The sequence below is a fragment of the Drosophila serrata genome, unplaced genomic scaffold, assembly GCF_035046125.1.
Source record: "Drosophila serrata isolate PLE 108 unplaced genomic scaffold, ASM3504612v1 contig_334, whole genome shotgun sequence".
In the NCBI taxonomy this organism is placed as follows: domain Eukaryota; kingdom Metazoa; phylum Arthropoda; class Insecta; order Diptera; family Drosophilidae; genus Drosophila; species Drosophila serrata.
The window spans coordinates 1150845-1167625 of record NW_028257232.1 but is presented as its reverse complement, the minus strand read 5'-3'; the positions used below and the strand labels follow the sequence as shown (position 1 = coordinate 1167625).

General features: G+C 42.1%; 2 protein-coding genes across 2 annotated transcripts; both read right to left on the bottom strand.

Moving 5' to 3' along the window:
• Positions 1–406: 406 nt before the first annotated feature.
• MFS15 (Major Facilitator Superfamily Transporter 15) lies at positions 407–3076 on the bottom strand. The gene is made up of 4 exons (XM_020952444.2): positions 2812–3076; positions 2599–2735; positions 820–1917; positions 407–756 (listed from the first exon to the last, which is right to left on the bottom strand). The coding sequence occupies exons 1-4, from the start codon at positions 2870–2872 to the stop codon at positions 553–555; spliced, it is 1500 nt and encodes a 499-aa protein (XP_020808103.2). The 5' UTR covers positions 2873–3076; the 3' UTR covers positions 407–552.
• Positions 3077–3212: 136 nt separating this feature from the next.
• MFS14 (Major Facilitator Superfamily Transporter 14) lies at positions 3213–8719 on the bottom strand. Its single transcript, XM_020952408.2, has 4 exons — positions 8170–8719; positions 5389–5588; positions 3966–5045; positions 3213–3900 (listed from the first exon to the last, which is right to left on the bottom strand). Exons 1-4 carry the CDS (start codon positions 8216–8218, stop codon positions 3724–3726), a joined length of 1506 nt encoding a protein of 501 aa, XP_020808067.2. The 5' UTR covers positions 8219–8719; the 3' UTR covers positions 3213–3723.
• Positions 8720–16781: the final 8062 nt, after the last annotated feature.

Sequence of the window (16781 nt, the reverse complement as noted above, 5' to 3'; positions counted from 1 at the left end):
AATTTTTGGCCGATTTTTGCAAATTTTAATGATGTAACCCCTTTCCTTTTTTTCAGAAAATGGGAAATTTCTGAAAAAAATTTCTTTTGCCCAGAGATAGCTAGAAAGATTCGCCTGTTGATGCTGATCAAGAATATATATAATTTATAGGTTCGGAAATGACTCCTTCACATTCTTTTAAGCTTCCGACTGAAGGTGAAATACCATTTTTTAATCAATATTAACTATATTTTTTCATGCAAATTTTTTCGACAAATCAAAATTTAAAAATCTCATAACTAGCATTTTTAGCATTTTTAGCATTACGTCAGGATATCCATTAGCCAGCATGTAAGTCTTGTACCATATGTACATCGTTTTGTACATTACGACTACGAATACGACCAATAAAAACGAAACGAAAAGGTAAACTTTTAGCTTTATACATAAATAATTTATATATAATATATTCGGTATATATGTCATGTGTATAGCTATTAATACAATCAATTCCATGGAATGCTAAGTCTCCCAGAAGGTACAAAAGTTTCGGTATTACAACCAATCCTTGGCTTAGGCATCTATGAGAGGCGCTCGATCCTGTGCAGCTTCTTTAGCTGCAACACCAGCACCTCCGGCTGGTGAGGGTGTTCTCGTGGCAACAGGCGAGTTCCAAGATTGGACACCTGTTCGGCCGAACAGCATGAAAAGCAGGTTGCCAATGAAGTAGACAAAGGCGGTGAAGAAGAACACAATGCGCCATTGATCGGGATTCGTCTGAAAAAGAATTATAAACAGAATTTATATATGTTAATATCAAGGGTTATATATCCTCCTTACCTCATCCCATACAATTAGTCCCACAATTAGGGGCGCCAGAATGCTCATAAAGTTCGCCGCACAATTCGTGATCCCCATCAGAGTGCCAGCGAAATTCGGAGATAAATCGATGTGATTTACATGGAAGCCCAGATACGTGGCCGAATTGGTGGCCACTGCCGCCGTCAGCAGTCCAATGGCCAGCCGGACATTGGCCTCACCCTGGGTGATGTAGCCCAGCCCAACCAAGGCCAGCATGGGCAGCCACATGCCCAGCGTGTTGAAGAACTTGCGGGAGAAACTTAGAGGTATCACCGTACTCCTTTGCTTCAGTACGTCCGACAGCCAAATGAAAACGCAGGTCAACAGGATCATGGCAAAGTAGGGTAGGGCGGACAGCGGCCCATTGCTCTTGATATCCATGCCCAGGACGTTCTTCATGAAGGTGGGAATCTCCGTGAGCAGCGTCCAGAAGCCCCAGTTATTGGCACAGTGGGCCAGGACGAGCACCAGAAACGGTCCCGAGGTGAGGATACTCCACCAGGGAGTCTGCATTCTCGGCTGCTCCTCTCGCCCCGCATCCGACGACCTTCTCGCCTGTCCCGACGATTCAATGTAGCGTCTTTCGCTTGGCGAGATTGAAGGATGTTGGGCCGGTGTGCTGGAGCAGTAGAAGTACCACACAAAGGCCCACAGGATGCCAGCACAGCCGGGTGCATAGAAGGTGCTGGGCCAGCCCAGCGAGGAGGAACATATGTAGCCACTGACCGATAGCATGACCACGGTGCCAAACTGAGATCCCGAATAGCAATAGCCCACCAGCCGGCCGCGCTCCTCTGCTGGCGCCCACTTCGATAGGAACGTGTGAGTGGAGGGAAAAATCACTCCCTGGCAGAGGCCCTGGACAGCCCGGAGCACCACCACCAGCTTCCAGCCTCCATAGGCGGCACAAAAGGGTGTGAGCAGGGCCAGGCAGGAACAAATGAGCACGCCGTAGAAGAGCATGTACTTGGCTCCATAGATGGCGGACAGATGGCCGCCGGGTACCTGGGTGACCACATAGCCCCAAAAGAAGCTGCTCAACAGGTACGACTTGGTGCTCTCATTCCAATCGTATTCCTGCAATGGAAATTGTAAAATACATAAGCATTCAGGCTTAAATTGGTTCTAATTTAATATTGGATTCATTAAGTGTGGTGGCCATGTTCTAAATATATTTAAAATTATCAAATTAAGAATTTTAAAAACAGAGTTAATCACTTTTTCTTAATAACTGAGATTTGTAATTGTGATTTCTTAAGTTTCTTAAGAATGTGAAACCATATGTCATAAAATAAAAATCTAAAAAAAAACTAAAGTGATTCGAATTACTGAATCATTGAATTCACAGTCTGTGAATCGTTATTTTCGATATGTTAAAGGGTTTCTCAATAAATAAATATTTAAAAACCTTACAACTTTGAGAAAAAACATTTTTTCTATTTCGGAAAGCCGGACTTTATTATTAGGCTAATAATTCTGCATACTAAAATTAAAATGTAAAAAATAAACATTCTTTGACAATTTTAACGATGTAACCCCTTATAAAATGTTGAAGAAATTGGCAAATTATTTTTTTTTTTTTTTCATGCCTAGAAAGAATCGCCAGATCATGAATATATATATTTTATAGGGTCGGAAATGAGTTACGTACTTCAGACTGAAATTATAATACTCTGGTAAAGTAAAACGAAATTATAACCAGCCACTCCCATACTTGTAAATATAAAAATTATTATAAAAAAGGTATAGATAACGTACCGGAAAATCCGGATTGCTGGCATTCCGATCCGTCATGGCCACAATGGCCACCGAGAGATTCACGCGCAGGGAGTAGGCCACCGCTAGCCCGAAGAACACCAGGATGCACTGCAGGTGACGTACACCGAACCGAGGACCTGCAAATGCGCAATTCATCCACGTACATATGTCAATAGAGGCAAACAAAGGCCACAAGGTCGCGGACTCACTCACCCGTGTTCCCTATCTGCTGATAGCCATTGCGACCGCAACAGGAAAGGCAGCCGAGCACCATTTCGCAGGTGCGGATGCAGTTGCAGGTGCAATCTTATCCACGTAGCCAACTTGGATGCTGTATTAGATGAGCTGGAAGTGGGGGCGGGCGGCGAAGTGGGTGGAAAGCGTCGGACGAACGTCCAAACAATAATAACAGCTGATTGACTCGCAATGTTGCTGCTGGCCACGCATACAGGTGCAGAACTATCGAAAATAACGCTCTAACAAGTGTGTCGATAATTCAAGCGACAGGGTCACACTGGCAGGCAAAACACGTTTATCGATAACACTCAGCGCCTGTGGCGCCGTCTTTCTATCAAATTCAAACTTCACTTCCCAAAAATACAAAACACCAATGATTTCGGTACAGTTTGACTCGTTTTCAGCTGCGAATTGAGCTGTTTTATTCATGGCTTGAATTGTCTTCATCTTTCTTTCTGTTTGATTTCTTTTCTCTTTTTTTGCCTTTTTTAGTTTACTTTCTTTCATCACAAGTTTGTTTTTTTTGTTAATTCCTAACTTAAGCCTACAAACATATAACAATTACTAGAGTCGTTGGGTAGCAGACGGCTCTGTCCCTATTTACACTGAACGATTTCTCAATTTGCAAGTTGAATTGGTGTTGTTTTTCTTTCGTTATCTTTTTCTTTTGCGGATTATGTACATTACGGAAAATACTGCAAACAATAATAATTTACGCTGGTCTTACGGACTAAGCAATTACCGTATAATATCGCTAATGGAAGCACGCGATCGTCCCTAAAGTTAACTTTCAGCTCTCGTCTCTAACTAACTAACTAAACATACGAACTACGAAACAACAGCCCGGTTGGATGACTCTCGAGGCGGTTCCAGCCTCTCGCTCTCTCTTTATTTGACCTGGCCGTTGGGCGACAGGGGCGTGCCCTGCTCCGCATCCTCCCTGTTGTCACGCGGGGAGTCCCACCATTGCACCTCCGTTCGGCCGAAGATCACAAACAGCAGGTTGCCCACAAAGTAGAAGGCGGCGGCCAGGAAGAACACCAATCGCCAGTCGCCCACGTTTTCCTGTAGAGTAGAGGAATTACTCATTAGTAAGGAGTTCCCGGAGAGAACTAACCATCCGAACCCACCTTATCCTGGACAATCAGACCCACAATCAGGGGGGCAATGCCACTCATCACATTCGCAGCTCCGTTGGTCAGACCCATCAGAGTTCCGGCATAGTTGGGCGACAGATCGATGTGGTTCACCTGGAAGCCCAGATAGGTCGCCGCACTGATGCCCACCGTCAGGGTGAGCAGGGCCACGGCCAGCGGGGCGTCCTCCTGGGGCACATAGCCCAAAGCGATCAGCGAACACATGGGAATCCAGTGGCCTATGCTGTTGAAGAGCTTCCGGTTGAAGGACAGCGACAGGCCCTCCTTCCTTTGCAGGACCTTGGACAGCCAGACGAAGAAGAAGCTGAGCAGGAGCATCACCAGGTAGGGCAGCGAGGAGAGCAGGGCACTCGACTTGATGTCCACGTGATAGATGTTCTTCATGTAGCTGGGAATCTGGGTGAGCAGCAGCCAGAAGCCGAACATGTGGGTGCAGTGCACCACCAGGAGGGACAGGAAGGGCAGGGAGCTGAAGATGGCCACCCAAGGTGTAGGGGCCAGCTTCTCGGCGGACTGCATCTTGCCATCGCTGCGGGATTCGGTGATGAACTTCAGCTCTCCGGGCGAAATCAGGCGGTGCTCCTCGGGCGTACTGGCCGAGAACAGGTACCAGAAGATCATCCACAGGAAACCGCAGGCTCCTCCCAGATAGAAGATGCTCGGCCAGCCCATAAAGGAGTCCGCAATGAATCCGCTCGTGGCCAGCATCACCACCGTTCCGAACTGGGCACCCGAGTAGCAGATGGTTCCCAGGATGCCTCTCTCCTCGGCGGGCGACCACTTGGACAGCAGAGCGTGGGTGGCGGGGTGGACTGCACCCTGGCTCAGACCCATGACGAAACGCATGGCGCACAGAGCGAACCATCCTCCAAATTTCAGGGACAGTGGCGACAGCATGGTGATAATGGCAGCGATACCCAAGCCCCACATCAGCAGGATCTTGGCTCCATAACGTTGGGCTATGTAACCACCGGGCACCTGGGTGACGACGTAACCCCAGAAGAAGCTGCTCAGCATGGCGGATTTCTGGAACTCGTTGAAGGTGTAGTAGCGCTGTGGAGGAGAAGGGAGTTTAGTAATACATAAACCTTTAGAATCGATCTAAAACTTGGTTTTACTTTTGACTTTAATAAGCTTAAGTGTTTAAGTAAATAAAATTCAAGTTCAAAGTAAAAACCTCAAAAACCGCATGATAATAAACATATCTCAAGGGAGAAAAACATATTCATATTACTTTAGTTAAAGGAAATGAATAATTATATCTGATTTCTGATTCTGATAGTATGCGATTCCTTATCAATATTTTTCGTTTTATTAATGGGTTTTATCACTTCAATTATGATTATCGTTAAGAGCTTATCAAAGTACTTAAAACCAGGAAATTTCAGACACTCACCTCCGAATTGAAGAGATCGAATCCAAAGTCATCATCATCATCATGTCCACTGAGATCCGTATCGTTCTCGGTGCCGTTGGACGCCGGGTGCTCCGTCATGGCCACCACAGCCACACTGAGGTTCACCCGCCAGGCGTAGCTCATCGCCAGGCAGAAGAAGCACAGGATGCACTGCACATGCCTCACGCCGAAGAATTTCTCTGCAAGAAGAGGAGGATACGCAGGCGTTGAGTTGGGGGAAATACTGAACATGTGGCGCTCTCTTATCACTCGGAGGAGCACTCTCTCTACACTTGTATCTTTGTATCTGTATCTCGCTCTCTCTCGCTTTCAGCTTCTCAGTGGGCCCAAACTGGTAGCCATGTAAGTATGTGGGGCGCGTTTATTTATAAAACACTTTGACTATGTCAAAATCTTGTTCACGGCACGCACATGCGATCGAGCCAGAGAGAGAGAGAGTGAGATGGAGATGGAGACATCACATACACATGGACACCCACTCGGGCCAAAATCAAGAGAGACCCGGCCGATGTCTTTGTTGTGTACTGCAACTGCAACTGTGACTGTACTGTACAGATACCTATATCTACATACATATGTATATACTGACATAAGACTACCTGATCGGGCGATCCTCACGTGACCATCCGATCGATCCGATGCGATCTCTCGACGGTATGTGGTCCGGTCTGGGCCTTACGCGGATTTGTTTTCGTGCATTTGGCTATTTTTAAACCCGACTTTGGCTCGCCATAAATGGCTTAGTCTTTATAAATAGGAGTCTTGGCTGATTGGGTGGTGTTGTGGTGGTGCAACACCGCTCCACCGCCGGCAACCTTGCAACGCGGCCTTACAAGGCGTTGGGGTCTATTGAACTCAACTCTGGCTTGATTCCAAAACCAATAATTAACTAACTACAGTCCAAAGTCTCGATACTCAAACTTCCTATCGAATGATTCATGTAGCTTATAAAGCCTTATCTCTGTTATTCTGATTCCTTTGAAATATAAATTATGAATGAATAATTCCACAAAACCAACTTTGTGATAATAAAGTAAGAAGCTTAAATAATTTTTAAAAATATATAAAATAAAATAAAATACAAGTAATAAAACTTGTTGAAGCTCTACTGTATTTCCTATAATTCCTCATTTAAATTGCTGTCGAAATCGATTAAAAATTTTCCAAACAAAGACTTGTAGAAAATATATCTCTCTCTCTCTGAGATTTTAAAGCAACCTACTGAAGTTGGACTGTATTTCCAATAAATTCAAATTTGAATGGCCGCCCGAACTTTGAGCTCTCTCCCTGCTCCCTGTCTCCCCCACTTTCCACTTCCCACTTCCATTTCCTCTTGACGAGGCGGTCTCTCCCTCTCTCTCTCTCTCTGTCTCGATCTCTCTCTGCGCTTCCACTGCCTGCCCGCCTGGTGGGGTTTATCGTGCTGAACGCGATGGATGACTCGTGGTCGTGTGAGAACGCTTTATCTGACACGTTTTTAAATTTATTTGCGCAATGTCTTCCCCCGCTACAGCGTAACACCCGAGCGAATTTATGGCCAAGATATAGGAACTTTTTTGTCTCGCGCTAAAGAGTTTACCGTACGGCCGTACCGACCGAAAATAAAGCCCCGTATTGCACACCCAATCTTCGACGAAATTCGCAACCCAAATCAATCAGCATTTATGGCGCGGAGTCCAGAGAAGTCTCCAGCTTTGAGTGTTTATTGGAGACCCATTTATGTGTATATAGTTTACGATGGTCGAGTGTATTTTGATTGATTGCCAGGGACTATGGCACCGACTATGGTGACTGTACTTTCGGGTGGCATTAGGTGTGGGAGTGGGGACGATCGAAGGACACGGCGCACACAACAACACAACAATAATAACGGTAACTGAGTCAAGTGTGTGCCGGCCGTATTGATAGTACCGATAGGCACCGATAAAAACTGGAACGAAGCCAAGCGGAGGTTTCCAGGTGATAAGATTATCTAACCAACTATCACTCCCGTTACAGAGCAAAGAAAGAAAGAGAGCACCCTTTGTTTACCGTTAGTTGTTCAGCTTTACAACTGTAAGTTCCGTCGGCGGGGTTTATTTAGCTTATCAGCTGACTTAGTCAATCGCCCCCTCATTCCATTGTGCCCCGTGCCAGCGGTTTTCTATTTAAAGTTTTCTCATTTTCATTGGCGCAGAGACACTGCTCCTCCTCCTCCTTATACTCTTCTCTCGTTTTCCTCTTATTTAATTTCTTTTTTTGTTTATTTTTATCACCCGAAAGTGCTAAAATGTGATTTTATTTTGTTTGTCAGCGTAACCAAAAAAAAAGAAACGAAAAAGAAATAAAGAATACCGAGTAAATTGAGGAAAAATTAAATTGTACGAACGCTCCGAAGGATGCATTTGCACTGCAGTGGAGGTCGTCCAAGCCAAAGCAAATGTGAATGCATAATTACGTGTTTTTCAAACTTTTCAGATGGAATATGGAATTTGCTACAAATACCATATTGAGATAGAAATATGGGAGTGCTGTGACTGTGACTGTGACTGTCACTGTGACTGTGTGCTGGAGAACCAATTAAGCGGCTTCCGGCAACAAAAGCAACAACAGCACAGCACCCAAGCTCGAATCGGATCGAGTTGGAAGCTCGTCGTGGAGCTTACATAAGACACGTGCTTTTCGCACTCACTTTAAGGGGGGGGTTGGAGAACTTAAGGGGGGAGGAATCAAAATGCATCTATTGTGCTCCATCCCAAGGGGGGTGCGGGGAGTACTCACCGTTGGCGTATTTACCACCCGTTTTCACCATGGTCAATGCGGTGGTCATGTGTGCGGCGCGGGTTGATTTATAATTTGATTTTTATTTTGGATTTAGATTTTTCGAAACCGTAACGTTCACGTTTTGGGTCACTGGAAATCGTCGGTATCTCACGCAACGTGTTCCGGTTCCGTTGCACACATGTGAGTGTCTGTGTGTGTGTGTGGCAGCTCTTTTTTCGCGTGTTTTCCCTACGATTTAATCTCGGGAAAATCTTTGTGCTTCTCGAAGGGTTCCGATCCAGAAACAACAAAAAATTCTAGACGTAGGACTTCTTTTTGGAAATCTCTATATATACATATGTATGTATATACTTGTATCTTGAATAAGTTTTGCGAGCGGGTTTTGAAACGTTCTGGCGAACGACTGCGACTGCTTGAGTAACTGGCGGCGTCGATTCTTTTATAAATATGATCGAACTCGGGCCGAGCGGCGCTCTCTGCCACACACACACACACACACACACACTCGCGCATGTCGTGAGAGAGAGCGTGTGTATCGCGTGAATTCGAATTCCGCTATCAGTCAAACCGAACACGCTGGCACACACTCACACACAAAAAACGTACACACAGCGAGCCGGCGAACGGGAGTAAGTAAACAAGACCAACACACCAGCACATGGTTATCAGTTCGGGCCAAGTGGTTGCCTTGCCTAGCCACCGCTCTCCTCTCCTCTCCTCTCCTCTCTAGGTCTCTTTTTTCCACTACCATTCCCGTTCCCGCTGCCCTTTCCCGTCCTTCCCGCCTTTCTCAGCCTTTGTTGTTGCCAGTTTTCTGGGTAAATGCAGCAGGCTGTAAAATTAGTCACAGATTGCAGTGCTCTCCCTCAAATACCGCACTCTCTCTCGCTCTTTGACGGTCTCTCTGAAGATCTGGTATCTTCCAGATACAAATTCTGTCACTAAACATGAATGAAATTCATCCTTCGGCGTGTTACCAGGAAAACCAACCATAATCTTTAAGTAAACACCTCGAAATACATGCGAGTATCAAGTTTCAGACTAATTGGAGGAGTTTTTAGGGTAGAGATCAAGAAAACATGAAGATAGATCCATCATACAAGGAAATTAAATATAATTACAAAGTTTAATAAAGCCGTCTTGATATTACAAGGCAATTAATACGCATTTACAACTTTTCAGCTGGATTTATGGTTTTTCCAAGCCCCCAAAAATCTTCCTGCGTTTTCACTTTTCTGGGTAAATACAGATGAAATACTGTTTTCACAGCGATAACATTGTAATGGAACCTCAGGCGAGGTCATTGTGTTCCATTGATAAGCGTCAGATCCGATCCCGCTCTCTATCGGTGAAGCTGGTTTCTCTGTCCTGGGTAATGACATAACAAAGCCCTGAAACAAGTGATCATTCAGGGTTGATCGATAGGCACCCTTGATTTCCCTCACTCGCTTGCATAAGTCACAGAACCTTTGATCAATGCAATTTTCATTCCAAGATGACATGAGCTCCCTCTGCTCGCTGCTCTGCCATTTCTTTAATTACTTGACTTGTTTTTTTGGCTTCCTTTATTTTTGTTCTTATTGGTTTTCCTCGCACCACTCACTCTCGCTCTTATCAAAATATAATTGCTGAAAATGAAATGTTTTAAACAAATTATTTATGCTTATCAGCAACACTTCAGACTTTGATTTTCGACTAAGTATATATGAGCTCTCTTGGCTCCACTTTTCGGTGCCCAGGAAGCGCTCTGCAAATTCATTCTGATTCTGACAATCATTACCTATGGGGATATGGTGGAGAGCAGGGAAAGGGAGAAGGGAGAGAGCTGAGGTGGAGGTGGAGGAGGCCAGGAGTCAGGGGCCAATGACGACAGCCGCTGGAATTGATAACGACGATCCAGAACCCAGAATGGGCTTTACACAGTGGAAAAAGTATTTATTTAAAAGAAAAATATACCAAAATATGAGGATTACTAAAATATAATTTTATAAAAATTTCTACAATTACTCAAAAGGAGCTGAAGAATTATTTAAGAAAATAGTTTGCCAAAATCACTTTGAAATAAAATTTAAATATACCAAAAACCCAACTGGTGCCAATAATTTCTTGCAAAACATTTCTAATCTCAGGATTATGAACTTTTTAAACGCACAAACAAATAATAAAATAAAATAATGGTGATTGCTTGCTACAAATAAATTCCAGTGCAGTTTATTTTTACACGCAAATAGATAAGTTATTTATTTGCCGTGCATTGCGGCGATGGCAAATCAATTTTGGCACATGGCAGACACGTTTCGGGGCACGTTCATTCGCTGACGAGCGATCACGAATCTCGAGACGTCCCTTATCGTTTCCCTTCCTATTTCGAGTGAGTATTCGATTCATTCGATCCATAACCCATAAGCGAGAGCTTATCGCCACCGGATCTAGGCCAACTAAAAGAATTAACCATCGCGCCTAATGGGACATTTTTGGTAAATGATTTGACCGAATTGCGGATTTATGGCTGGCTAAATTTAGAGAGCGTTGGGAAACAAAGAAATCCCGGCGATGGCAATCTAATCGAATGCCGGTGACACGCCCACTCCAAAAGGCATTCAGTCTCAGTCACTGGCACCGATGGATGTGGTTGTTACATTGCGCTTATCACTCCCTCCTGGCAAATGGCACACACAGTCAGAGCCCGCTTGACGTCAACTAATGAGGAGAGGATGAGGAGAGAGGTCGGGATGTAGTTCCAGGGCATCCATATCGCACACACACCTTGTCTTTGACTAATTAATATGCAGCCTGTTCTTACTCAAATTGTTCAAATATCGATCTAGCAGCGGCAGCGGAAAAATTATTTACGCTGCATTACGTATACGCCAGGTGTAACCAAACAAAAACACTCTAAATGAGAGCTAATTGTGAATGGGTGATATGATCCAGTGCATGGATGATTCTGAACTCCTTTCCAAGGTTTTTTCCATTGCTAATCATTATGTCCCCGGTCAGGTGGACATTGTTTGAGGCGTTGGCGCCAACAGCATTTTAATGACCTCCTCAAATGTTGGTCTATGGAAATAAGTCATTGTTAGCACTCTATATCAGAGGGTATATTCTATTCTAGAGAGCTTTGAAGTGCGCATTTACTGGGGACTTTATATATGTTCTATGGGATAATGTTTGGATATAGGAACAACAACAACAATTTAGGGAAATTTATAGTTATTAATATTTTTAAATGACAATTATTTCTGCAAATTAAAGTTTACAAAAAGCCAAAAATGCATTGATTTCAATTCGGAAAGCTGTTCTGTGCTAGTTTTTGCAAGGTTAATAAATTAAAAATGAAAGCATAGATTAATCGATTCGACTCCTTCACTGCTTTGTAAGCTTCTGACTGAAATTATAATACCCTGCAACGGTTATAAAAAGAACTTATTGAAAAGCTATAATATATATTTATATCTAAAAGAATATTTGAAATATTTTGTCGCATGAGCGTGCACCAAAAATATTCTTATTTATATCTGTCTGGCATTCTATATAGCATTACTGTATAAAAGGAATAATTCTATAGCATATAATAGATTTTGGGTGAAATATAAAATTGTACTTTTAAGTACTGTCAATAAATTCTACAAAGATTCTTTGCAATTAAAGAGCTACATAAAGCAGTGTTTGATATTAATTAACCAATTTATATTGCCTTGAGTTCAAAGAGCAAATGTTACTTTCATTGCTGCTTCCATGCTCAAGTTAATAAAAATTATTAATGAAGAGTTAAAATAACTCAGAGAGAAACCCTCACCAATTAGACACCAAGAAAAAACCCACTTGGCCAGCAAATTCGTGAGGCTCTTATAAACTTCTACCGGTTTGTTGCCCAACATCTTTAAATAGCTGAAACTTTTCCATTCGAGTCCTAAAGATAGCCGTAATTAATTTCGATCAATATCAATATCAGTTACCGTTGGCCAATAGAGGCAATTGAATAGAGTATTCCCGAGTCGATCGCCGAGAGCGTTCTCGACCCTAGACTGGGTTTGCATGCAAATAAGTGTGAATAATCGATGGCAATATTGGAATTTATACCCATTTCGATCGGCATCTAAATGTTTGGGCAAATGTCTCATTACAGCGGGGGATCGGATCGGGATAAAGTCAACGGATTGTGTGAATTCCAAAGGCATATTTGAGCTGCCGACGGCGGAGTAATTGAATTGTGTTCAATCAGCGGCAATTGTCCACAGCGCCACCCGCCAATTTCAATTATCGCTGGAAACTTTTATCGGATATTGGAAGTGGAATTGGAATTGGAATTGAAAATGGAAATGAAATGTACACATAGTGGGTGTGGCAGGCGGTGGGCGTGGCGCTTCATTAGCACCCCGTCATCTTCTTTCTGGTGACAACTATGTTAGGTCCGTCTGTGGGTCAGCCATTTGGCAAACACTCAAAGACGCGACACCCAATTTCGGGTATTTGCGGAAAAATGAATTCATCCGAAATTCATACGACAAACAAAAATTTGATTCAATTTAATTGCACAGGCCACAAGCGTTATAAATAGATCTTTTGGGAGCAGTTATTTCCGCCGGAGGTAGGAAAAATAATAATGATAGCCTTGAGTCACTCGGCAAATCTCGCCATGGACGCAGTGCCTCTGCAGAATCAAAGCTCCTCAGAATCTTATCGCACGGAAGATTTCGTGGGGGCCATAAAGAAAGGCGTAGTTCATATTGTTCTAACTTATTGTGTAAGGCTTTATCATTTTGTGCAGGGGATTTATCACCCAGTCCACAGTCCCACCCCCTCCTGTGACATCACGCGGACACACGGGGAAAAATCTGTCTTAATTAATGGGACTCTAAAATTGTAAATAGGTAAAAATAGTACATTGTTGTGTTGTTTTTTTTTATAAGTAGATTAATTTAAGTGAAAACTATGAATTAAGAAATAAATATTTTATTACATTTTCTACTGCATTCTGCTTGCCAGATATAAGACCTATTTTATATTTTTTGTACTTTAAGTAAGTTTTAGGTTTAACAGGAAAATTAATAAAACATTGCAATTGAATTATATTATATATTATATTCGAATCGGAAATCCATTTTAATCTATATTCTTATATGATATTTTTTTTCGACAATTTAAAAATGAAAATTCCCATAACTCAGCCAAAAAGGCATTTATTTTAATTTGGAAAACGGTTCTATGCTAGATTTTAGCAGATTAATAAATCTGCATACTCAAATTAAAATGTGAAATAAATCCAATTTTTTTTTCCAATTTTTGACAATTTGAACAATGTAACCCCTTATAAAATTTCGAAAAATCCGAAAAATTTTGTTTTTTTCCAAAGATGGCTAGATCGATTCGGCTGATGATGCTGATCAAGAATATATATGGTTTATAGGGTCGGTAACGACTCCTTCACAGCGTAAGATGCTTCTGACTGGAATTATAATACCCTTTAAGGGTATTTAAATCTTACTAAAATGATCTGTAAATGTTTCTTGGAAATACTGTAGCGTTGAAAAGGTTTAGTCTTGCCATAGGTCTGGATATTAATTAAAGTTTCAAATTCAAAACAGATGAAGTAACTTGGTCAGCGGGCATACATGGCGTATACGTAACGTGAGAACCTAAAAATTAAGTATACGCAGTGTGTGTCTTAAGGGAGAAGAGAGTTACAAATTTATAAAATTGAACAAGATAAATAAGAAAAACTATAAAATAGCATCTAAATGATCATTTTCAATTATAATCCTCAAGAATTTCTCTGCCTGCATCCTCGTGACATCACTTAGTGGCCATAAACGATTATCTCCCTATCCCCATAAAGGGCACAAAACTTGGTTACAAAGATCAGTTAAGAAACCGTCAGAAGTGTGACTTGGCAGAAATGGGCATTGGTAATGTGCGAGTGTTGGGAGCGTTGGGTCCAGTTGTGAAATGGGAAAATTAACAATTCATTATCGCCGCAGAGACAGCTGAACACTCGCTCGAATATAAATACGAATACAATTTGTGGAAAAACAACAAACAGCATTGGGTATTTGCGTTAACAGTGCAAAAAGTGATTAAGCGATAACCTTAAGGAGCGACGGCAAGAGGGGGGACAAAGAATGCGATCGGCAAGAGAGAGAGAGAGAGAGGGAGCTCGCAAAAAAAAAAGGAGAGTGAGTGCGAGAGCTTGGGGCGCCGCACTGTGCTAATCGTTTTTGCCATTTTGCACACACACACACACACACATACACGCATGAGCCCCCATAGAGAGAGAGCTCCACCGATCGGTCTCTCTCTCTCGGTTGATCTTTGATCACGTTTCCCGCACACGACGAAGGCACCCGAGTCAAGTCGCTCGGCGCCTCTTTCACGTGATAACCATGTGCGCTGCCTCTCTCGCTCTCCTCCTCGTGTGTCTTTATGTCGAAAACGAGTCACAAAATGAGTTTGCCACTTTTACCGCTGGCAGGGGGGAGTTGGGGGGTGCTAGGGGGAGCAGGAGAGTGGAGATTGGAGATCGGAGAGAAAGAGCGGGGGCGTGGACGGGGGCCCATGATTTCACCACTCCGACAGAGATAGAGAGATACAAAGCAGAAACTGCCGATTCACATTGAGTCGGCCGACTATCACGCATTCCTCATTCCCCTCCCATTCCGTTCGAGATTTGCACACACTTTATTTTGGGCCCATCCACAGGCGACGGACCCCCATCCAACCAGTTTTTGCGATTATGGCCAAAAGCGTCGAGGCCGCGAGTCCCGAAGAAGCCTCATCCACATAAAGAAATTTCAAATCTAATCTTTGAGTTATTATGGAAGGGAGAGCTATTAAGATCATTGATAATAATTGATACTTAAAATATTATACAATAAATATTAAAGATTTCTATTAATTTAATTAAATTTAACTTGAGCTTAAGCTATCTTATAATATATTTATTCCCTGCTTTTAATCACGTTATTTAGAAATTTAAATGACATTACTATAGTTTTCCCTCTGTGTAACGAATTACTTGGCGGTTAGGACAAGTAGCTGCAACTAAGGCTTATGGCTTTATGGCCATATCTTAATAAGATCTCTTGAGATTCCATAAAAAGAACTCGCCTAAATAAGCCTTATCGCGCTGTTCCTTCTGGAGAGCTCCAAAACATGTGAACGGAGGGTGAAAATTGCTGAAAGTAACAAAAACGGGAACTTACCCAGCACGAGATCGGATTCGTAATGCTAGTTTTTACTCGGAATCGAATTTAAATTCAAATTGGGTGACTCGAACACGCTTGCAAACGTACAGACAGACAGAGACTCGTACGTTGCCGTCACACACGGCTAAAAATACGAATACAAAGTGTATTTAAATATGTGTCGCGGAGTACATAACATAACACTGCCTTTGTTCATATCGCGTGCTGGAAGAAGTACAAAAGCAGCAACAAAAGCAACAAGCATTTATTTAAATTCCGCTTATCAACAAGTTTTTGCCGCCGCCGCCACTGCCATGTGCCCAGCTCCCTCCGGCTGCTCCCCGTCTGCTCCCCGATCTCCTCCAGAGTTCTTCCTCCTCCTCCGAGTTCGAAGCTATAAAATGTGCACGGCACTCTCTTCGTTATGGCATGTGAGAGATACGCTCGGAAGGAACGTTATGGGGATTATGTGATTGCAGAATTGATTTGCCATCCCCCCAGACTTACTACGGAATTATCACAGATGTCACAGGAGATAATGGGAAAGTTTTAGAAGTACAATATATATTTTTTGCACTTGAAAAATCTGTATTAAACTAAAGGAAAATTATAGAACCTATATTAGAGTAGCACCTACATGTTTTGTTGATAATATGTATCTTTACATGATGTATCTTCTACATGGGTTTATTTCCACACAGATACTTTACTTACTCTCTACTGACGCTCTTGATTTTCTGTAGCATACTTTTTTGCGCTTTTAGTAAAGAACCAAGAAACTTCATTGATTTATTTATTTCAAGCATAGCTTGTTGTTTTGCTTTTAAAGGTTGAAAATATGGTTGACTTAACATGTTATGGATGTATTAATTAATATTCCTTTATAGCAACCCAATTGTCCAGACTGTGGTCATTATAATGAAAATATAAAAATGTATTGGCATGCAAATTACTCAAAACACTTCAATATTTGGAAATGATTCGCTATACTTAAAGCTTATGCATTTTTAATAATAAAAAGCAAAAAGTGTGGAAGTCACTTTTGGAAAGGCAAAGTTTGTTACCTTTGCAGTTTGCAATTGCATTAAAATCAATAATTTTTTGTGAAAAGTAGCAATTTTAAAATTTCAAATCAAGGCCAAAAATGGATTCATTTTATTTCGGAAAACTGGCTTATGCTAGTTTTAAGCAGGTTAAAAAATCTGCATACTTAATTTAAAATGTAAAATAAATCTACATTTTTGCGAATTTTTTACAATTTTAACGATGTAACCACTTAAAAAATTTTTAAAATTTTGAAAAAAAAATTTTCCCGGACATTGCTAGATCGATTCGGCTAATCATGCTGATCAAAAATACATATGGTTTATCGGGTCGGAAATTATTCCTTCACTGAGTTTTACACATTTGGCTTTAAATATTGCG